At 39.9% G+C, this 23,055-nt stretch overlaps 1 protein-coding gene across 1 annotated transcript; it reads right to left on the bottom strand.

The window, feature by feature from the left end:
• Window positions 1-1,814: 1,814 nt before the first annotated feature.
• LOC143412953 (uncharacterized) lies at window positions 1,815-9,179 on the bottom strand. The gene is made up of 6 exons (XM_076874902.1): window positions 9,072-9,179; window positions 8,892-8,993; window positions 8,293-8,616; window positions 5,303-5,445; window positions 3,693-3,796; window positions 1,815-2,230 (listed from the first exon to the last, which is right to left on the bottom strand). The coding sequence occupies exons 1-6, from the start codon at window positions 9,133-9,135 to the stop codon at window positions 2,086-2,088; spliced, it is 882 nt and encodes a 293-aa protein (XP_076731017.1). The 5' UTR covers window positions 9,136-9,179; the 3' UTR covers window positions 1,815-2,085.
• Between the last annotated feature and the right edge of the window lie 13,876 nt (window positions 9,180-23,055).

Genomic DNA, 23,055 nt, shown 5'->3' with positions numbered 1-23,055 from the left:
AACCACAAAAAGCCCTCAGTTTAGCCATTTCAAGAACTTTGCAAGCATGGATGGAGGGAGAGCAAGAGGAAGAGGAGGAGGAGGTCAAAGAGGCCATGCACGGACCCATATTTCTGATGATATAAGAGCAACTTTGGTGGACCATGTCATCAACCACGGCCTGACTATGAGGGAAGCTGGGCAGAGAGTCCACCCACATCTAAGCCGCTTCACAGTGGCATCTGTAATAAGAAAATTCCAACTAGAAAACAGGTCTGTCTTCATCTCACTGCCTTCTACTCCACTCAGATGGTTTTATAGTACTGTTCTACAGTTACCATATCAAGTGTACAGCGTACTGCAGGGTGCTAATGCTCCTTTTGCAGCCAAAGTGGTAGTTTCTGTGAAACATACCATGATTACTTATATTGAAGTACAGTGTTGTACAGTGGATGGTACAGTATATACAGTAAAGTACTGTAAGAAAAATAAGCAAACCGATGACAATATGTGGTTGTATTTCTCTAGAATGACTCGAAGACCTTCTGGGGGAGGACGCCAACGCCTGTTCACACAACGGCAGGAACTTGCCGTTGTGGACCTAGTGAGGGCAGACAATGCCATCCGTCTCCACCAGCTACGAAAGCAAATACTTGCAGACAGGCAAGTGTTCAACAACATAAACCATGTGAGCATCACCACCATCAGACGCATCTTGGGAAAACACAGCATCACCATGAAGCAGCTCTACAGAGTCCCATTTGAGAGGAACAGTGACAGGGTCAAAGGACTTCGAGCTGAATATGTACCAATATGCCTTCTGAATGAACAATGGAAATCAAAGACTGCAGTGCTTTATATAAAGTAGACTAGTGTGTTCCCCCTGCTCTGTAAGTGTTTGCATATGATGCAAGTATGTGTCATTTTGTCAACAGAGTTACATTTTGACAAAGGAATGTTAGGTTTTGATAGCAGAGTTTAGGTTTTGAGAGTAGAGTTTCAATTTGGTGCAGATGTGAATGGTATATTTCCCAGTGTTGTGTCATGTTTACTTGTGTTTAGGGTTTTGGCACAATGAGCAAAGTTTTGCAAAATGTGTTCAGGCAACGGGCAAAAACTGTAAATGAAAAATAAATGCACATTACATTTTTGTGTCTGATTTTTTTTTTTTGCTCTACATTAGACCTACATTTTTTTTTTTTGCAGTATGCTTACCAGTCAGTAATGTTTTGGTTAAATTATAAAAGCATTTGTGTCTAAGTCTTAAAACGATGGTGAAATGTTTTAATTCTTTAAACACAGAGTCAAATTGACTGCTGACTCACTTTATATCCTGACATATGATTGAGATGGTTTTCATTATTTTATCATCTCTTGCACAAGTGAGTCTGTGTTATGTCATGTGAAAAGCCTTAACTTTTTTGACAGTAGAGACTTGAGAATGATGTTGCTCATATGAAAAGTGCATAAAAATGATCAGAAATAACAGAGTAAAAAAAACAACAACAACATTCTTCCAAATGGTGTTCACTAACATTTAACACAACAGCACCCTCTAGTGGAAGCGCTTGTCATTTCAAACTGTTCAAGAGGCGCTAGATTGTGGACAATGTTATACCAAAAATAAACAAACAAAACCAAAACAAACAACTTCAGATTTAAAGATTTTCCGTTTAAAAGCAAAGCAATAGTTTGTCAGCATTATTTTAAAATATATTCTCTCATACTCTTTTATATTCTCTGTTGAAATTGTTGCCTTTTTGACAGACACCAGTGAAGTAAACTGAAGTAACTGAAGTAAAGTAGTGTGCAGGCTCCCCCCCCCCCCCCCCCCCCAGCACTTTAGAAACTACAATCTTTGTGTGTTTACTAATAAACGACTGTGTTTGATTCTCTGAATTAAAAACTGGCTGCTGATTAAATGTTGTAACAAGAAATACAAACATTGGCTAATTTTTCCGTTAATGTAATATTGCAGATTTAAAAAGTTGCACTTATTTATAGTGAGAATAGAATTCATCATTAAAATGAAATTCAGAATAGAATAACAATCATAGCTAAAATTTCAAAGCATGTAAAAATATATGGTCTCGATGTAAAATGGTGTTATGGTATTTTTTTACAGATCCATTTCATAGAAGCTGTACATGAAATATCATTCCAAGTCCTCTGGTCTGCAGCTCTTATATGCACACAGTCTTCTTCACCATGCCGTGAGCCTCCATTATTGGGTTCATTTTTTGCCCAGTTCCTGATAGGACAATTAACAATAAAGGTGTTTAATGAGGATAAAAAATTAAATATGACACTCCTGACTCTACAGCTCTTTAGCTGTAGGAAAAATTGAGGTAAACAAATGCTTTTCTTAGGACATAGTTATGGAAGAAATAAGCCTACACAGAGTACAGCAAAGTCAAACACACTATTCCAGATAAAAATAATGCAGTGTATTAATGTGGTGGTTAGCACTGTTGCCTAGGTTTAAATCTATTGGCTACCAGAGTCCTCTCTGTGCGCAGTTTGCATTTTCTCTGCCTATGTGAGTTCTCTGTCACTTCCTCCCACAGTCCAAAGATGTGTGCTATCTTAATAGAGGAGAAAATGGATAGATGTCATGAAATATTTAAAACATTATAACTGAGTTCTTCTGTCAGCATGTGCCTAAAAGAAGTCAGTACAATCCATCTTTAAAGTTCTGCTCTTATTTTGGCTCATCCTACTGACATGTAGTCTAAGGAAATTGGAAAGAAAAGTGTCTGGACTTCTTTGAGTTGCTTGAAGACGTTTCACCTCTCATCCGAGAAGCTTCTTCAGTTCTAAGGTCAAATGGTGGAGAGTCCCAGATTTGCCATCACCAGTGTGTGAATGTGTGTGTGAATGGGTGGATGACTGGATATGTAAAGCGCTTTGGGGGACTACATTGGAGAGACCAAACAGCTACTTCACAAGCGCATGGCACAACACAGAAGAGCCACCTCCACAGGACAAGACTCAGCAGTCCATCTGCATCTAAAGGTCAAAGGTCACACTTTTGAGGATGCCAATGTTCACATTTTGGACAGAGAGGACAGATGGTTTGAAAGAGGAGTGAAAGAAGCATCTATGTCCACTGTGAGCGACCATCTTTGAACAGAGGCGGGGGTTTACGACACCAACTGTCTGCCATTCATAATCCAGTTTTGAGATTCTTCCCAGACGCCTCAACGCCCGCTCACATCCTGGGCCATCTGATCTCAGGAAATCACATGATAGGGTGGGGCCAGGTTTCACTATGAGCTCACCCGAAACCCTGGCTGATTGTGACCCACACCCATTTCCATACCTTGGCTCATGTGATTAGGTAGAGGATCATCAGGAGGTCCTTTTGTCCCTCTTTGGGGGGAAACTCCAACTGGGTTTAAATCTGGGACTCTCCACCATTTGACCTTAGAACTGAAGAAGCTTCTCGGATAAGAGGTGAAATGTCTTCAAGCAACTCAAAGAAGTCCAGACACTTTTCTTTCCAATTTCCTTAGACTACATGTCAGTAGGATGAGCCAAAATAAGAGCAGAACTTTAAAGATGGATTGTACTGACTTCTTTTGGGCACATGCTGATGACCTGGATGACTGAGAACCTTCACAGACCTACTGACATGTAAGCTCTATGTTCATGAGAAAACATCTGCTAGAAATTCAGTAAAAGTAATAAACTGAACCACAGTAAAGACTTACGCCAGAGTGAGTGGAGTTCCATCTACCCATTTCCACAGTCCCTCCATTCCATAGTCAGTCAAACCAATCCAAGTGTTATCGTTGATGATTGTAGCGAGAAAGTTCTGTTTAACATGCAAAAAAAAAATTTGTTTATTTTTTAAACAGAATTTAGGGTGTGCTGTTTTTTTGAAGAAAATTCTCAATTTCTTTGACACATTTCTCACAATCAGGTAAATATTTTTTCCTTCAGTGCAATGAGCTAACAGGAACCTGAAAACTAACACATGTCACATCAAGGTGGAGAACCAGTGTGTACATCACATTCATCTTCTGCTTTTTTACATTCTGTTGTCTTTTTCTGCCTCCACACATCACGTTTCTGATTGTTCCGTCGTTAGCTGGCTGACTGCATAAAATATTTATCTAAGCAGACTTGAGGTTTCAATAAGTCATATGTACATTCACAGAAAAGTACAGATTGAGAGGCACCCTGAACCAAAACGGATACTGCAGCATTCTGCAGTGCCATGCAATACCCTCTGGTATGCACCTAGTTGGTCAGGGGTTCATCCTAAAGCAAGATAACGATCCAAAACATGAGTCCAAGCTATCCCAGAACTACCTCAATAAAAAATAACATGATGGTAAACTTAAAAACATGGAGTGGCCAGCACAGTCTGCAGACTTAAACTCCATAAAGCTGGTTGGGGATGAACTGGACAGAAGAGTGAAAGCAAAGCACCTACAAGTGCCTGTTTGATATAACGATGTGGATCGGATGGCAATATGAAAACGTCTATTGTTTCAAATTATGCTATCGCTTGTTTTGTGGTGTTGCAAAATAAACTGTTAACGGCAATATTTTATCATTTTGATGGTTTCTTAAAGTTCTCTCTTTCACTTATATTTAAATTAACCACACTACGGACGGAGAACCGACTGTTTTTATGCGTTGTAGTTAGCAACAACATGGGTAAAACCGTCACGTGGCTCTGCCGTCTGCTTGTTTGTTTTCCACATAAACCTTTCACAATAAAGCTGAAGATCCTATTGAGATTTTTCAAAATGAATCACATGAAATAGTATGCAGAGTGTTTACAGACGAGAAGCTAAAAAGAGCCGTCAGGTGCTAAAAAAATAAACCTTAGAACAGGCTCTTGCCAGCAGCACGTTGTGTAATAAATACAAAGAAAATTGCGGCCGTTTCAACTTTTGCAACAGTCAGTCCAGCTGAAAACACTTCACCCAAGTCGGGTTGCCCGAGCTTCACAGAATTTACAGAAAATGTTACATTTTTGTGATTTATATCGTTGGATGATAAATGTCTTATATCGGGATATGAGATTTTGGTCATATCGTACAGCCCTACATGGGTGTGTTCAACTGTTGTATCTGCCAAATGAGGCTACTTCGATGAGTCTAGAGTTTAGAATACATTTTGATTCTGTGATTTCTTTTTTCACTCAATTGCTTATTTGTGCTATGCTTTCATTTAAGACTACAATGAGACATTAAATAGCATAATTTTTAATAAACAACTAGAAAAAATGTGTGTTCTAAAACGTTTGACTGGTAGTATATATATATATATATATATATATATATATATATACACACACATACTGTACCTGTTCTTCAGAGTTCTTCATCACCACCAGATCTGCCCCTTTGCCTCTACAGTCCTGTCTAGCTTCACCCCAGTTACCAGATCTTACAGAGAGGAAATAACAACTACCACTGAATATGCTCCATCCTGTGGGACACGTTTTTTCTGGAAGAAACATCAAACAAGAAACATCAAACAGTAGTTTTAATAGTTATTAACAGTACCTATTACTTATTATGTTAATATAAATTAGTTTTATATTAACATATTTTGTCAGTTAGATCAACTAAACATCACATGTCCTGCTGGAGAATCAAGATAAAACAAATTGTGTCATAAAATAAAATTGTGAAAGCACTAGAACCAAATTGTTTGTGTGCTCATTTTGATGAAGGATGTGACAGATCTAAGTTACCAGTGTTACACACCACACTTTTCACATATTTTTCAGCCTCACATTTGAAAAAAAGCAGTCCTACATATTTATTTAATATGTGGATTGAAGGACATATCCAGGTCAAAAATCACTCCAAGGTTCCCCACAGTGTTACTGGAGACAAAAATAATGCCATCCAGAGTAAGCATTTGGTTAGCTATCGTATTTCTAATCTTTTTAGGGCCAAGGACAATAACCTCAGTTTTATCTCAATATAGACGGAGAAAAATTAGAGTTTATCCAGGTCTTTATGTCTTTAAGACATCCCTGCAGGTTAACTAATTGATGTGTGTTATCTGGCTTCATGGATAGATAAAGTCAGGTGTCATATGCATAGCCATGAAAATGCATGCTATGCTTTCTAATGATACTGCCTAAGGAAAGCTTGTATAATGTAAACAGAATTGGTCCTAGCACTGAACCCTGTGTATAAAGAGGACTCTCCATTTGCATCTCCTCCTGTGGCCAGTTTATTATCCCAGAAGGGTATCTGACAACCAGCAGGGCATAGGCTTGATTGCTTATATCTTGTTCTTCCTGTTCAGCTGACTCCTCAGGACAAGCCTTACTCTCTGCAGTTATTTGGTTGCGGTTTTCCAAGAGGCCTCTTCGTGTTTCCCATTTTCCTGTGGGATTCTCAGGTACTTGTAGCGGTCCACAATGTCTGCAGCACTGACTTCTGGTAGTGCAATCCCCTCATTTCTAACTACCTTCCCTCTCTTTGTTACCTTCCGACTACACAGGCTTATGCAGAATAGCAGTGGAGTCACAGCATCTCTTTGGTAAATCTCGCACTTGATGATGACTTGTACAGTTTGCTTGAAGTTGGCCTGTAGTGTTGTTCTCCACATCTCCACTGAATTCCTGATGAAGGCTCTTAGGGTCCTGGTGGTTCTGGGCATTATAAGATCCATTTGTGAGGCATTGAGTTTATTGGCTTTCTTGCAGTTAATCCAAGAGATGCAAAGGTTGGTCAGCCTGGTCTTGCCGTATTGAGTTACTGCTTTTTTTCCTAACAGTTAGCTAAGACTGTGAGTCTTTGCTTGGCACGCAGTTTTTAGTCAGGTATGGACACCTAGTTGTACTTCTTAGGAACCCCTCTCTTCATCACTCCTTTCAGCTGTTCTCATAGTGGGCTAACTTCTGTCTGTCTAACTCTCTGTGGTTTCAGTGATGGTTACAGTAGGCATTATGCATAATGCTAAATTCACATCTTCAAATAGACTTTTGGAGAGTACTTCACATACTAATGGTAATCAGCCACTGAGGCACTGAGGGTCCAGGTTTCCACCATAGCCCTGATCTTCTTGTAACACAAAAGGACCTGACGCACATAGCATTGCAAGTTTTCAAATGTTTATTTGCAGTGTTTTTCTTGTTCCTTTCGTCTGCATGGATTTCCAGCTTCAGATCGGCACACACCTCACAGTTCTCTTGTCAGGTCCCGCCGACCTACTCAAGTAGGGAAGGCATGATTAGATGATGGAGACCATCATCATGACCTGCACTGATCTGACACCACGCCATAAACACATTGCTTCACCCCTCCCCTGCAGCTGGGCCACAAACCACACACACACTCTTCTCCTTCAGGTGCTCTCATATTCCACACCTTGAATGCACCAGTTGTTCTTGGGGCTTGGAGTGTCAGTCTCGGAGTGTGGGGATTATGATATCTCCATCCTGACCTGACATCCCGGTTCCCTCTCTCCATAGCGTTTGTGTTTTACCTTGTAAATCTCTAGTTGTGATAGCAGGTGCTTTTTCTAGTTGTTCAAATACTTAGCTAGTAGTTGTTTTGATTTTAAACTAGATGTCTTTTCTTTTTGTGTAGTACTCTTTCCAAAGTCAGTACGATTTTGATAAAAGTAGAAAACTATTTGATATTCGTCTTAAATTAATGTTGAAAAGAAAAAAAAAGTTTTGATTATCTGAGTGTCTTTGTTGTGAATCTGTGTTATGAACAATGCCTTAACTGTTCTGAGGTCTGCATTAACAGTGGCGAGGCAACGAGACTTTCCAGCATGACCCACCGTAAGGAAGAGGCAGTAACAGTTTGACTGAAAACTGTCAGAGATTTACAGTTAACAAACAGTCAGGTGAGTAAACAACACTGAGACACTTGAGATTGATAATGTGCGGCACGGGTGAATCTCAGACAGAGAGACACACCGAACTGCAGTATTCGTTTACTTTTATAGGTTACATCGTCAATATGCAAATATAATCACATTTCCTGTGATTCCAGAAAACTGTGTCTGGTGAAATATGTGAACATAAGTATAACATAACATTTGAAGCATAATCAAATAAAACATTAAAAACTCCCTGACAAAAACGATAGGTTATTTTGGCATTTCATCCTTATTATTGAAATAGTATTTAAACTTCATTCATCAGAATTTCAACTTTATCCTCAAAATTTTAGATTTAAATATAAAAATTCAAAAATTCTATTCATTAAGGCACAAAGAGACAAGGACTTTTCACAATACCTGGAAAGTGAATCCTTGTTTTTCATTATTAACTTTTACAAACACACACAAGTAATTTCAACAGGAAATACACATACTCACTCTGCTTTGACAAACTCTGAAGCCGTTCCAACTCATTTGCCTTTTCAGCAAGGTTGGCCTGCAGAAGGTCTCTCTCCTCAGTCATGGAGGAAAGCTTGTTTCCGGTACTGGACAGATTTGCCTTAAGAAGGTCTCTCTCTTCAGTCATGGAGGAAAGCTTGTTTCCGGTACTGGACAGATTTGCCTTAAGAAGGTCTCTCTCTTCAGTCATGGAGGAAAGTTTGTTTCCGGTAGTGGACAGACTTGCCTTAAGAAGGTCTCTCTCCTCAGTCATGGAAGAAAGTTTACTACTCACAGCTGAGACATCTGCAGCTGAATCATGAACTAAAATAATTGGAGATGCATGTTTTTGAGACACAGAAAAAAGCTTGTGCATAAATTTTTATAGTTTTTAGACCAAAACTAAAGTATTTCAAATTTGCCTGTAGGCAATGAAAAATGTTCTTAAACTGATATTTATGATAGTGTACTCTATGGGAGAGTATGAGTGTGTGTGTGTCACAGTTCATTCAACATGGTCTGAAACCATCCAAAATACAAAGTTCGAGACATTTTATTCTGTTCATATGTGGGCTCATGAGTGTTAGAATCAGACTCACAGTAAACACCAAGGGTGATGAGTCCAATTAGCAGGAAAAAACTCAGCAGGCCCAAACAGGGAATCACACCTGAGTGGAAACTCCTCTTATAGTTCCTTGGACCTGAAAAGAGAAACAAACACTAATGAAGTGGAAAATAGTTATGACTGATGATAAAAATATGTCTACTCTGTTTCTTACCTGTGCAGTTTTTTGCATTGTCAAATTTGTCATACTCAGTATTCATATAAATTTCCTCCATCATTTGTTAGAATGCCAGATATTCCTGAGATGGTCAGCTCTGCAGAACAGGCCAGCAATACTGTGAATGCGTCATTAGTTTCAATTTCTTCTCTTAATAACTTTAGGGGAACTAAACTTATCACAGTAATAGCTGGGCGATGTGAAAAGAAACAAAAGTATTTTTTTTTCTGAGGAACTTTCAGTTCCCTAATACAAACCAAAAGTGATGGGAAACAAGCTAACACTGTGGGAATTAGAAGATTCTTCATGTGAATCGTTATACAAGTTGCACATTTTGCAAAACACAAGTGGAAACTTAGTCACATAGTTTTGATGACACCATTTTTGCTGCTGCAAACCGCACCAAGGTTTTTCTAGTGCACTAAAATTCAAGCACGAAGGGAGAATTGAGAAGAATACAGAAGTACAAATACTTGATTTTGCACAACAGAGCAGATGAGTAAACACAGGGTAACACACATATAAAACAGTGGAGGAAGGTGCACACAATTAAAAAAAAAATCTGAAAGAGATAGGAGACTGCAAGGTGACTTTGGAAATCAATTAGAGGAAGCGAGTGAAGACAGAGGCCAGATTTAAATGATGGAAGCTGAAAACGTATGAATATTGCGAAGAATTCAGGGAGGAGCTGAGACAGGTTCTGGGTAATAATGAAGAGTTACCAAATGACTCAGGGATTAGAGTATAAATGGTGGTTGTGGTGTAGAGAGAGGAAACAAAACAAGAAAACCTGGTGATGGAATTAAAATGCCCTTTGAGGAATTTGCCCAGACAGACTTTTTCCAAAGGCAACTGGATGCTACCAGGAAGAGGTCAGAGGAAAGGATGGAGGAAAAGAGGAAAAGGCCAGAAACCCAACTAACAGGCCGCCTCTGCAGGTTCTGCCACATGAACCTGAAACAGGGCCCAAATAGCCCACGTGTTCGCACGGGCTTCCCTGGAGTGGCAGGGAAATATATCTACTGCCCTTCAAAAGTGCAATCTCTGCACAGGCACAAGGGCATGGCCAAGGAGATTACCTGGAAGGAGTTTCAGGAGTCTCCTTTCTACGAGGCAGAGAGACAAAGATGGGTGGAAGAAAAAAGGAAATAGGGGAGAAACTGTTGATATTGTACATAAGATAGTTTTGTTCTAGTTTTGTAGTGTTTATTTTGTTTAAATAAATAAAAACTGATTGTAAATATAAAAATGTAAATAAATTGTGTTCTGTAAAAATAGCAGCACAGCTCTCTTCTTTATAACCTCTTAGAGTTCACCTGTATGTTTACATATCTGTGTAAGCTTACCATCAGGTAATCAGTTTTAAGAAGCTGTGAGTGCTGCCCTGAAAGCTTACATATTATTTCTAAATCACTTCATGTAATGATAACAAGCCATCCTTTCTCTAGTGAGGCCTCACAGCTTTTATCTTTAAAATCTTTCTGGTTGATTTATATCATTAGAAACATGACTGCTGTCTTTTATCTGTGTGACTGTACAGCCTGTTTCAGACATGACAACCAGACAGTGTATGAAGTTATCTTTAATACACGCAGCACAGCTGGAGAATACCCAGACACTTTCTCACTAATATTTTTGGTTTAGGTATAGTTCATTTCTGGCTTGAAGCTTATCTACAAAAGCAGTTCAATAAGGAGAGATCATGTGGTAAAACCGAACATGATTTATTGAGATACAGAAATAAATGTAACTGTTAGGCAGTTAGACTTCAATGACCCATCATAGCAGAAGAAATCTCAGAAGGGACAGGATTTTACACAAGCCACCTTTTGCAGTCAAGCGTGGGTGAGAGTCTCCTACATTTTTATCTTGTACTTGTTTTTACACCTTTTAATGTCAAAGTTGGTCTCTGTGATTTTTCAGTGTTGGAAAGACTCTTTCTTGCACTGAGGTCTGCTTGTTAAATAAAAAAGTGTAAAATTAAATTTCAATAAACTAACCATAATGCCAGCTCATATGCTCTTAACGCTGCATCTTTAACTCTTTTACAGGATTTGCAGTCTTCTGATTCCTGATGAGTTCCGTAAGTGACAAGCTTACTGACTGTGTTTACTCTTCTGTGTATTAGGTATTAGGAGTAGGTATGGGTGCAGGGGAAGGCTGTGTCCTGGCTGACTCTATTCATGAAAAATATAATCTGTGTTACAACAAGATTGAAATTGAGACTCAGCATTGTTTCCCAATTTTCCAAACCCATATGAACTGTAGCCTCAGCTTTCTGTGCTTAGCTGACAGGAGGGATAGCAGAACAGATGTGTTATAAAATTTTGAGCAATGTCCTTGTACAATATTTAAGCTGCTTGTAAAGTGAAGAAAGTAGACACTTTAATCAGCCCACTCCTACAACCTGAAATGTGTGAAAGTCTAAATATTTATCAGAGGGGCTCACTAAAGATGATTTCAACAGGACAAAACTGCTTAAACTACTTCAATCTCCCACTGTGACCACTGGTGCAGGGCAGGATGAGGGTTTGTAGGTCAGTTCCTGCTATTGCAGCATCACTGAGTGTCTATCTTAAGATAAACATCATTTATTTTTGAGGTCGGTTTTGATCAAGAACATAAGTATAGCCTGCATGAAACAACCAGAGCAGGAGGTTCAATCAAGAACACATATGACATATGACACATATCTGCTTGACACGAAAGCAGTGCACACTGAACTCAGGTAACATTTGTTATTAGAGGAGGTCAAAAAGTGTGTCAGTGAGAAATATCCATCAAAAGCATGATTTACACTAGCTGCAGCTCACAGTCAGCAACTCATCAGTTTTGTTGTTCAAACCAAACAAGAATTTTTCACATCATGTTGTCCTGCAGGAACTCACCGGATCACCTCTCCAGCACTTTGATCCCAAGACAGGAATACAATATGCAGAGTTAGTTTAATTGATTGGAATTCAGCTGTCATCTTCAGAGTGTTTCATTTGATAAAGTTAAGAACGAGAAATCAAGTGGTCAGAGCTATCATGGTGATATTCAGGGTCAGCTTCTGTGCTAGTGCAAAACCTTCTTTTGGCCTGAAAAAGCTGCTGTGGGGTTTACAACAGAGGAGCAATTGAAAGCCTGCAGGTCAAATTAGCGTCAGGATGCATTTGCAAAAATGTTTCGTGTGAGTAGAAAGTTCTCTGGGTGATCCAACCGTGCGTTAGTTGATATACAAACATGCAATGAGAACATTTCAGTAATTAGCTGTTAAGTGTCACCCAAACATGAGGAGGCCAGTGAAGGAGCCAGTGACGGTTTAACAAAAAGAATACAGTGTGAGTGCAGGTTTACATGTTTCTCTCTGAGAAAAAGAGACGTCGATGTGTTTCTATTAGTGTGAAATCCTTTTTAGAAATTAGGCACTGTGTGAGGTCATTTAGTAAGAGTCAGTGAATCTTTCACAGTTGTAAAACACATAAAAAGAAACAACATAAGTAACGTATGTTTTTTCCCGAGGGTGGTGGGGTAGGACTTCATGTGTGGGTGACTGAGAATGTCCATTTTATTAGATATGTTGTTGTAACTGTTTCAAAGTCAGTAATGCATGAATCTGCAATGATTTTTCTTCCTTAAAAGAGGACTGTGTACAGTGTCCATTTGTGTCTGTCTCCACGTTGGGTGATTGTGGAGTATTTGAATATGTGTGCATGAGGGTGGGAATGCCCGTTGGTGGCTGCGTGCGCCTGTTCGACTGTGTCTGTATGTCAGGTCGGTTACACTCCATGTCTCTGGGAACATCTCAGGCCCTCCAAGGTATGGAGGCCTATCTCGATTCACCACACTCCTTGCCGTTAGCTGATGCCCTCAGGCGTCGGTGTGTTGGTGGTTCTGGTGTCCGGGGCTGGGCGCTCAGGTATGTACCGGCTCACTCCCAGTGACTGCTTGGCGGGGTCTGGCACCTGTGGCTCCGTCAGGCCACTTCCGGGGGGTGGGGGGCTCTCAGTCCTCTGGCCTCTGGGCCTGTGGCTCAGGTCACTCTGGCACAGCTGTCTGCCGGCAGAGCCCACGGCCACATCACGGGCCCCCTGCGGCTTCTGCTCCGTGGCTGCTGGGTGACCTCTAATCTGGGGCTCTCCTCAGCGCTTCCCAGGAGGGTGGCATGGCTGCAACTCCGATAGTCCTCCTTGGGCTCTCACATTCTGGGGGCCTCTGGGTGTCTGGGGCCTGGATCTCCTCCATGCCTGCTACATGCACTGGGGGATAGACTATGGCTCCCTGTTAAATCCAGAATTGAATTCAAAATCCTGCTCCTCACATACAAGGTCTTAAATAATCAGGCCCCATCTTATCTTAATGACCTTGTAGTACCATATCACCCTATTAGAGCACTTCGCTCTCACACTGCAGGCTTACTTGTTGTTCCTAGAGTATTTAAAAGTAGAATGGGAGGCAGAGCCTTCAGTTTTATCTTTTGTCCTGTCTTCCTCTGCTCATCCCAACAGGTTGTGGCAGATGGCTGTCCCTTCCTCAGCCTGGTGCTACTGGAGGATTCTTTCTTTTAAAATGGAGTTTTTCCTTCCCACTGTTGCCAAAGCGCATGCTCATCAGAAATCATATGATTATTGGGTTTTTTCTGTATTTTTCTCTCATCCACATCAAAAGGAGCAGGTTAAAGTGGTTCTGGCATCTGACAAGGATTCCTCCTGAGCGTCTCCCAGGTGAGGTGTACTGGACGAGCTCCCACCAGGAGGAGGCCCTGAATCAGACCCAAGACATGATGGAGTTCCCCTAGATAAGCTGGAGGAGGTGGGTGTGGAAAAGGAGGTCTGGAGTTCTCTGCTTAGGCTGCTGCCCCCACAACCCGGCCACAGATAAGTGAAATAAGTAGATCAAATATAACTTGGTGTTCTAAAGAATATTGTTGTTTCCTTGCAGGACACCAGGAGAGATGAGCCCTCCATCACAGATGGTGTGGTCACCTGCAGGTTCAAGGTCATTGCATCTCCAGCCCACATCTACTGCCACTGTACTTAAGGGAAGTTGGGACAATGTTAAAGACTTTCGTCAGACAATTGCATTTGGATGAGCTAAATTCATGACAGGCACTCAAGCAGTAATGCCTCGACTGACAAATGAACATACCAAGCTTCTGTGTTGTTTGAGCCAGAGACTGCACTTGTGGATGAACAATAAAAACATTTTATATTTATTATATTAGTAATGTAACTTGCAATAAAAAGTTATGGGAAGCTTAAACTTAGTTTCAGAATAATTAAATCTGAGACTTTGTTTTATTGAAAAGTTATTAAAGTTTTAAAGTGTGTGACAAATAAAATAATAAATTATTAAGTAACACCAGCTACAATATTGGAAATATGTGTGTTGTTCAGCAGAACAGTGTCCAGTATGTTGGCTGAAATGCTTTAAATTTGAAAATAAAAGTTGGGCTGATTTTAACGCATTACAAGGAGTGTTTTAATTATTATTTTCTAAATAAGCAGTGTTTATATTACGTGTAATGAAATAAGTTCAAGGATAATAAAAGGTAATGAGATTTAATTGCATTCAACTTATGTGCAGCAAAACTAAAAATAAGTTACGGAAGTGTTCAAATAATATGTGTGCTTTTAAAAATGCTCGTCTATTTAAAGACTACACAATCTGTGTTAATTCTAATTATACCACAATCCCTTGCCTGTTGTGTTAAATATACATAAACAGTATGTGTTATCAGATGAAAGTACAAAACTCTCAAGAACCCCCCTCCTAAATTTCAGGTGGCATTTTAAAAACATGCCATGACATAACACACAGCTGCTATAATCATACAGTGAGGTCAAATGTCAATTATCGTTATAGGTTCTTGCTATATGTTATAACATGGTAAATATATGGTAAATAACATAAACACAGCACAGTTGTAAGAATAATAGTTTCTAGGTTCTAAGGCTTTTTGTCAGTTTAATAGTGAGCTTTACGAGACTCATTTTCGTGCCAAAGGCTCGCACAGGCCTAAGTTCCCTTATGACAACTAGAGCTGGAAACAAGACCTCAAGCGATCCTAAGGCTAATTAGCACGGCTAGCATTTAAAAAACATCTGTTAAATGTTGTCATTGCTAGCATATACCTGTATTACAGCATGGTAAGTAGCGAGAACGCAAAGTTTTTGTTACCTTTGAAAAGAAAAATGTGAAGCTGTAATATTAGCATGAGCTATGCTAATGTTATTCACTGAAACAAACATCTCAGGTACTGACTTACTGCTTTCTAATATCTGTGTTTATTTCTGGATATACCTACATGGTTATTAGACATCCCACATAAAGGGTGACAAAGGCAGTAACTATAAATGACCATAACTTTACTGTAAATTACACTGATGGGCTCAGTTCATATAGTTATATCACGTGCACACGCATGTTAGCAACCGTAACCATGCAGGCTGTTGGTATATGAATGCTGCGCAAGGTTCCAGCTGTTCCTTTACACTTGCTCTTGGATTTGTCTTGACCTGCTCCAAGCTCAGCTTGTGGAAAGATAACTTTTGGAGAATATTTCTACAGAAAGCGGATTTTACTACAAAGCGACAACAACTACTGCATCTTTGGATCTTTTGTACTTGTGTTTCATCATAACAGCAAAGCTTGAAGATCGTGGACCCCGACTCGTCGACAGCCACCAGGTACATTTCAAAATTTCTTCAATTATTTCAAGAATCACTAGATGACTATAGTAATTTTACAGGTTCCAGTGTGAATATCACGTTTTAATGTGATCAAAATAAGTGTGTTCTAAGACTTTTCCTGGCAAATCGCTTTTATGCTTTAAATTTTCCAGGAGAGGTGTAGAATTTATTACCGACTGGTGTATGAATGTGAAAAAAGGTTTTACTTTGATTTGAAGCCTTCAAATTTGACACTTTTTTCCAATGAAATGGTTAAAATTAGCTTAAAATTCGTAAAATGCCCCCCTCCCCAAATATACATATGTATATGTGTATATCGGTTTCTATGGTAACAGCATCTCCTCACAATGTTAGGACATATAGGAGTAAACACACCAGGTCCCCTGTAGGTCCTGACATCATTTTCTTCTCAAAGGCTTCATTTGAATAAACTATAACTTTTCCCCAGCTACATATGCGATGATAAATAAAATAAAATGAAATAATATAAAAAAGAATATTAAAACATCAATCATAGTCAAAAATAATCATAAAGTCAAACTGTTACAAAAATGTGTTTTATTTTTAAAATTGTGTGTGGAGTTCTACTGCCTTTTTTGCATTAGCAATATTTAGGACATGGAATTGGTACATGGGGAGATTAAATGTTTCGTTATATTTTACATCGTTAATGAAAGAATTAAAAAAAATATGAGAATGAGCTGCTAAATTATTTATGGATTTTCTGCAGTATGCTATTCATGTCCAGTTCTTTACAAATCAGTACCTATTATCCATGACCTAGTCCAACGTAGTGTTTGCATAAAGGTTTAAAAAGAACAAATAAACAAAATGAATGTATACAAAATACAATACTGTTACCTTAAAAGTGTAGTGTGCACAGAGTGAGCTGCCTTGGCAGAGATTTGGATGCTTCACTTAATGATTGTGGACATAGTTGAAATCTTGTTTTCTTCTCACATGAACAAGTAAAGTGTCATTCAGTCTGATATGAATGTAGCCTGTAGCTTTAGCACTGGGTGCTTACTACATTCCTACTGTTATTTTAAACTTTGTTTCCTTACAGGCTGTCTTGACTACATTGTTGAACGTCCCAAGAACGAGACCTTTCTGAAGTCATCAGGATCCTTGATGACAGTCTCCTGAGCGCCATCTCTTCTGATGAAGCGTGGGACACTGATACCGTGCGTGTCAGTAAAGGTGAGTACATCGCCCTCTCATCCTCCCCCTCTTCTCATGAAGAACTGGATGCTGATGCGTGTCAGTGAAGTGGAAGGTGAGTACTCCCTCCCCACCTTGCTTTCTTGCACTGAGGTCTGCTTATTGTAAATATCTTGTACTTGTTTTTACACCTTTTCATGTCAAAGTTGGCCTCTGTGCTTATCAGTGTTAGAAAGACTCTTTCTTGAACCGAGGTCTGCTTATTGCAAATATCTTGTACTTGTTTTTACACCTTTTAATTTCAAAGTTGGCCTTTGTGCTTTTTCATTGGTGGAAAGACTCTTTCTTGCACTGAGGTCTGCTTATTGTAAATATATTGTGTTAACTTGTTATTTTCTGTTTTATCGCGAGAGTACTGTTGCCCGCGAAGGGTTGTTGTTGTTGTCCGTATGAAAAATGGCGGAATGAATAAAGCGCTGTGAATGAGAGTACGACGTCGTGTCTTTTGAGTTAACATTGGTAGCAGAGGATGGTTTCCAATTACAAAGTACCACCAAAGCTTGATGAAGCCAGGCCATACGAATGCTGGAAGAATGAAGTCAACATCTGGAGACGAGTTACGGAGCTGGATAAAAAGAAACAGGCACTCGCGGTGGTGCTGGGCCTCGAGGGAAGAGCCAGAGAAACGGCCATGGAGATACCCGCAGACAAAGATGACGGTATGGAAATACTGCTTGCAAAACTTGACGCGGTGTTTCAGAGAGAAGAGAAAGACCACGCTTATGAAGCCTACTCGTGTTTTGACTCCATTGCAAAGAACCACAGCGTGTCCATGGCAGACTACATTATAGACTTTGAACAGCGTTATAACCGGATGAAAAAGTGGAGGAGTGTAACATTACTTTGTACACTAAAGCCTCAATGACAGACGCTGAAATTTTCCTGACTGAGGCACTGGGGTCAACCATTATTGATACTGCATGTACACGTACAGTTTGTGGTCAGAAGTGGCTAGATAGTTACATGCGTGACCTCAGCCAAGGCCAAGTAAACAAGCTGTTGCAATCAGAAACCCCCAGCTCCAGACCATTTCGCTTTGGGGATGGTATTGTAGTGTATTCCAGCAGAAAAGTGAAACTTCCAGCCAAAATTGGACAAACAAAATGTGACATTGAAAGTGAAGTAGTTCCTGTTGACATTCCACTACTACTGAGCAAAACGTCTCTCAAGAAAGCAGGGACTGTTCTAGACATGGAGAATGACAGTGTTGTCATGTTCAAGCAGCCTGTTCCTCTAGAGCTCACTAGTTCGGGACACTATTGCGTGGACATTAGAGATGAAAATACTACAGAAAGTTGCAATGAAAATGAAGTTCTCATGGTAACTGCTGAAATGTCTACAAAAGAGAAACAGAAAGTCCTTGTGAAACTTCATAAGCAGTTTGGTCATGCATCTGCAGAGAGGTTATTGAGGCTCATCCAAAGCTCTGGCAATACAGATAAACAATGTGCAGTTATTCTACAAGAGATAGTTCATGACTGTGACATTTGTCAGAAATATTGCAAAACCAAGCCGAGACCTGCTGTTGGTCTACCCCTGGCTTCTGAGTATAATGAGACAGTAGCGATGGATCTACATGAGCTGGAGCCCAATGTGTGGTACCTTCACATCATCGACCACTTCACACGCTTCAGTGCCGGCAGCATCGTAAAGACAAAGAAAGCTGCAGAGATCATCAACTCCTTCATTCACACCTGGATAAGCATTCACGGTGCCCCCAGACGGCTCTACACAGACAACGGCGGAGAGTTCAACAACACAGACATTCGGGACATGGCTGAAAACTTCAACATTGAGGTAAAAACAACGGCGGGGTATAGTCCCTGGAGCAACGGACTACTGGAGAGACATAACATGACACTTACAGAAATCCTCCTGAAGGTAAAAAAGGAACATGGATGTGACTGGCACACTGCGCTAGACTGGGCCCTTATGGCCAAAAACAGTATGCTTAATGTACATGGTTATAGTCCACATCAACTTGTGTTTGGCCAAAACCCCAACCTTCCTTCTGTGTTGATGGATAAGCCACCTGCCTTAGAGGGCACAACTGTAAGTGCAAGAGTAGCTGAACATATCTCAGCATTACATGCTTCCAGGAAAGCATTTACTGAGGCAGAGTGTTCAGAAAGGATCAGGAGAGCACTACGCAAACAACTTAGGCCTACAGATGACAAATATGAGGCAGGAGATAAAGTATACTACAAACGAGTCGACTGTACAGAGTGGAAGGGTCCAGGTGTAGTTATTGGGCAGGATGGAACTGTTGTATTTGTAAGACATGGGGGGACTCTTGTAAGAGTACACCAGTCAAGATTGACTAAAGTGGATTCACAGACTGGAGATAAACAAATACCACACAGTACTACTGATGATGACAACAAAGACGCAGTTGAAAATGATGACACTGACACACCCGATGGTGAACAGAGTATTAGTGAGGAAGAAGACATCACTATTGACAGAGAAACCAACACTACAGAAAACATGTCTGTCACACAAACTGCAAATGAGCCCTCTACACCCACTGATCACGTCTCTGCAAATGTAAAATTAAGATCAGGACAGCTGATTGCTTTTACCAACAGAGACAACGGTGTTCAACACACAGCCAGAGTGCTAGGCAGAGCGGGAAAAGCAAAAGGGCAATACAAAAACTGGTACAATGTGCAATATCTTGAGCATGATGGTAGTGAAGGTGAAAACAGAGATGCAGATGTACTCATAACAAAAGATATTTCCTTTGATTCTGATAAGCAGCAGGAGATTGAGAGCTGGCAAAGTAATGGTGTGTTTGATGAAGTGAAAGAACTGGGTCAAAAATGTCTGTCTACTAGATGGGTCTGTACACTCAAAGAAACTACTAATGGTGTTGTCCCAAAGGCTCGACTTGTGGCACGGGGGTTTAAAGAGGTAAATACTAAAGAACTACAGAAAGACTCTCCAACATGTGCGTCTGAGTCCCTCAGACTGGTGCTAGCTGTGATATGTCAAAACAAGTGGAGAGTAAATTCAATGGACATTAAATCTGCCTTCTTGCAGGGAATGGAACTGTCAAGAGGCATCTATCTTCGTCCCCCACCTGAAGCTGGCAAGGACAATGTTCAATGGAAACTGAAAAAGTGTGTTTATGGACTTGCAGATGCTTCACTTTATTGGTACAATAAGGTCAAAGACATTATGCTCAAAACTGGTGGTAAAATATCACAGGTTGATCCTGCAGTGTTCTATTGGCAGAATGAACAATCTGAGGTTACAGGAGTGCTTGCATGTCACGTTGATGATTTCCTTTGGGCTGGTTCAAGTCACTTTGCAACTCATATCATTCCTGTACTGAAATCTACCTTCCTTGTGGGCCGTGAAGAACATGACAGCTTTTCTTATGTTGGTATGGACATTTGTACAGTTAATGATGTAATAGAGGTGCATCAACAACTTTACATTGACAACCTACAACCGGTTCAGTTACAAGCAGCACGGGCTGTACAGAGGGAGGCTTCCTTAAGTGAAACAGAACGTGAGCAACTCAGGTCAAAAATAGGACAGATTTTGTGGGTTGCCAAACAAACAAGGCCTGATGTTATGTTTGACACATGTAGCCTTGGATCTAATATCAAAGATGCAACTGTACAGTCTATTCATGAAGTGAACAAAGTAATCCGTAAACTTAAGGCAGAGAAAGGGACTCTTAAGTTTCAGCACTTGGGTAACAGTGAGGATCTGGCATTGGTTGTTTTCAGTGATGCTTCATTTGGCAACCTTCCTGATGGCGGTACTCAAGGAGGGGCATTAATCGTCCTTATGGGTAAAGGAGGAAAGTTTTGTCCTCTCTTCTGGCAGTCTAAAAAAATCAGGCGCGTGGTCAGAAGTACACTGGCAGGAGAAACTCTTGCCATGTCAGATGGAATAGACAGTGCAGTCTTCCTGGCAACACTTTTTTCTGAGCTTACAACTGGTAACACTGGTCTAAACGCTCTTCCTTTGATCTGTGTGACTGATAATCATTCCTTGTTTGATGCACTCAAGTCTACTAAGCAGGTTACAGAGAAGAGACTGGGGCTAGAAATGAGCAGCATTAAAGAGCTCATACAAGGCAAGAAAATCAGACAGGTTTGTTGGTCAGATTCAAAATCTCAACTTGCTGATTGTCTGACAAAAAAGGGAGTTTCACCTTTAACCCTTCTAAAGGCGCTAGATGAAGGACTCTGGATACTGTAATCCTTTGTTTACAAAGTTGTCTTTGCATTCAAATGTACCATTGTTTATTGTGTGCAATGATAGTATGCTTTAAGTAAAGCAAAGCACTTTTGAAAATTTTTTTTGTTTATATAAATATATACATATATGTATACAAATGTTTACAGGGGTGTGTTTATACTTTTATTTTATTTTATTTTAAGAAAGAGGGAGATTGTTAACTTGTTATTTTCTATTTTATCGCGAGAGTACTGTAGCCCGCGAAGGGTTGTTGTTGTTGTCCGTATGAAAAATGGCGGAACAAATAAAGCGCTGTGACTGAGAGTACGACGTCGTGTATTTTGAGTTAACACTTGTACTTGTTTTTACACCTTTTAATGTCAAAGTTGGTCTCTGTGATTTTTCAGTGTTGGAAAGACTCTTTCTTGCACTGAGGTCTGCTTATTGTTAATATCTTGTACTTGTTTTTACACCTTTTCATGTCAAAGTTGGCCTCTGTGCTTTTTCAGTGTTGGAAAGACTCTTTCTTGCACTGAGGTCTGCTTATTGTAAATATCTTGTACTTGTTTTTACACCTTTTCATGTCAAAGTTGGCCTCTGTGCTTATCAGTGTTGGAAAGACACGTTTTTGCACTGAGGTCTGCTTATTGTAAATATCTTGTACTTGTTTTTACACCTTTTCATGTCAAAGTTGGCCTCTGTGCTTTTTCAGTGTTGGAAAGACTCTTTCTTGCACTGAGGTCTACTTATTGTTAATATCTTGTACTTGTTTTTACACCTTTTCATGTCAAAGTTGGCCTCTGTGCTTTTTCAGTGTTGGAAAGACTCTTTCTTGCACTGAGGTCTGCTTATTGTAAATATCTTGTACTTGTTTTTACACCTTTTCATGTCAAAGTTGGCCTCTGTGCTTGTCAGTGTTGGAAAGACACGTTTTTGCACTGAGGTCTGCTTATTGTAAATATCTTGTACTTGTTTTTACACCTTTTCATGTCAAAGTTGGCCTCTGAGCTTATCAGTGTTGGAAAGACTCTTTCTTGCACTGAGGTCTGCTTATTGTAAATATCTTGTACTTGATTTTACACCTTTTCATGTCAAAGTTGGCCTCTGAGCTTATCAGTGTTGGAAAGACTCTTTCTTGCACTGAGGTCTGCTTATTGTAAATACCTTGTACTTGTTTTTACACCTTTTCATGTCAAAGTTGGCCTCTGAGCTTATCAGTGTTGGAAAGACTCTTTCTTGCACTGAGGTCTGCTTATTGTAAATATCTTGTACTTGTTTGAACACCTTTTAATGTCAAAGTTTGCCTCTGTGCTTTTTCAGTGTTGGAAAGACTCTTTCTTGCACTGAGGTCTGCTTATTGTAAATATCTTGTACTTGTTTGAACACCTTTTCATGTCAAAGTTGGCCTCTGTGCTTTTTCAGTGTTGGAAAGACTCTTTCTTGCACCGAGGTCTGCTTATTGTAAATATCTTGTACTTGATTTTACACCTTTTCATGTCAAAGTTGGCCTCTGAGCTTATCAGTGTTGGAAAGACTCTTTCTTGCACTGAGGTCTGCTTATTGTAAATATCTTGTACTTGTTTGAACACCTTTTCATGTCAAAGTTGGCCTCTGTGCTTTTTCCGTGTTGGAAAGACTCTTTCTTGCACTGAGGTCTGCTTTTTGTAAATATCTTGTACTTGATTTTTACACCTTTTCATGTCAAAGTTGGCCTCTGTGCTTTTTCAGTGTTGGAAAGACTCTTTCTTGCACTGAGGTCTGCTTATTGTAAATATCTTGTACTTGTTTTTACACCTTTTAATGTCAAAGTTGGCCTCTGTGCTTTTCAGTGTTGGAAAGACTCTTTCTTGCACTGAGGTCTGCTTATTGTAAATATCTTGTACTTGTTT

The sequence above is a fragment of the Maylandia zebra genome, linkage group LG16 (genome assembly GCF_041146795.1).
Source record: "Maylandia zebra isolate NMK-2024a linkage group LG16, Mzebra_GT3a, whole genome shotgun sequence".
In the NCBI taxonomy this organism is placed as follows: domain Eukaryota; kingdom Metazoa; phylum Chordata; class Actinopteri; order Cichliformes; family Cichlidae; genus Maylandia; species Maylandia zebra.
Note: the sequence above shows the minus strand (reverse complement) of the source record. Positions and strands in the feature narration are given on the sequence as shown.

Coding starts and splice junctions, on each gene's coding strand:
- LOC143412953 (XM_076874902.1), bottom strand. CDS start 9,135: ATGATGGAGGAAATTTATATGAATACTGAGTATGACAAATTTGACAAT. Junction 8,994..9,071: donor CAATGCAAAAAACTGCACAG/GTAAGAAACAGA, acceptor TTCTCTTTTCAG/GTCCAAGGAACTATAAGAGG. Junction 2,231..3,692: donor GGAACTCCACTCACTCTGGC/GTAAGTCTTTAC, acceptor TTGTCCTATCAG/GAACTGGGCAAAAAATGAAC.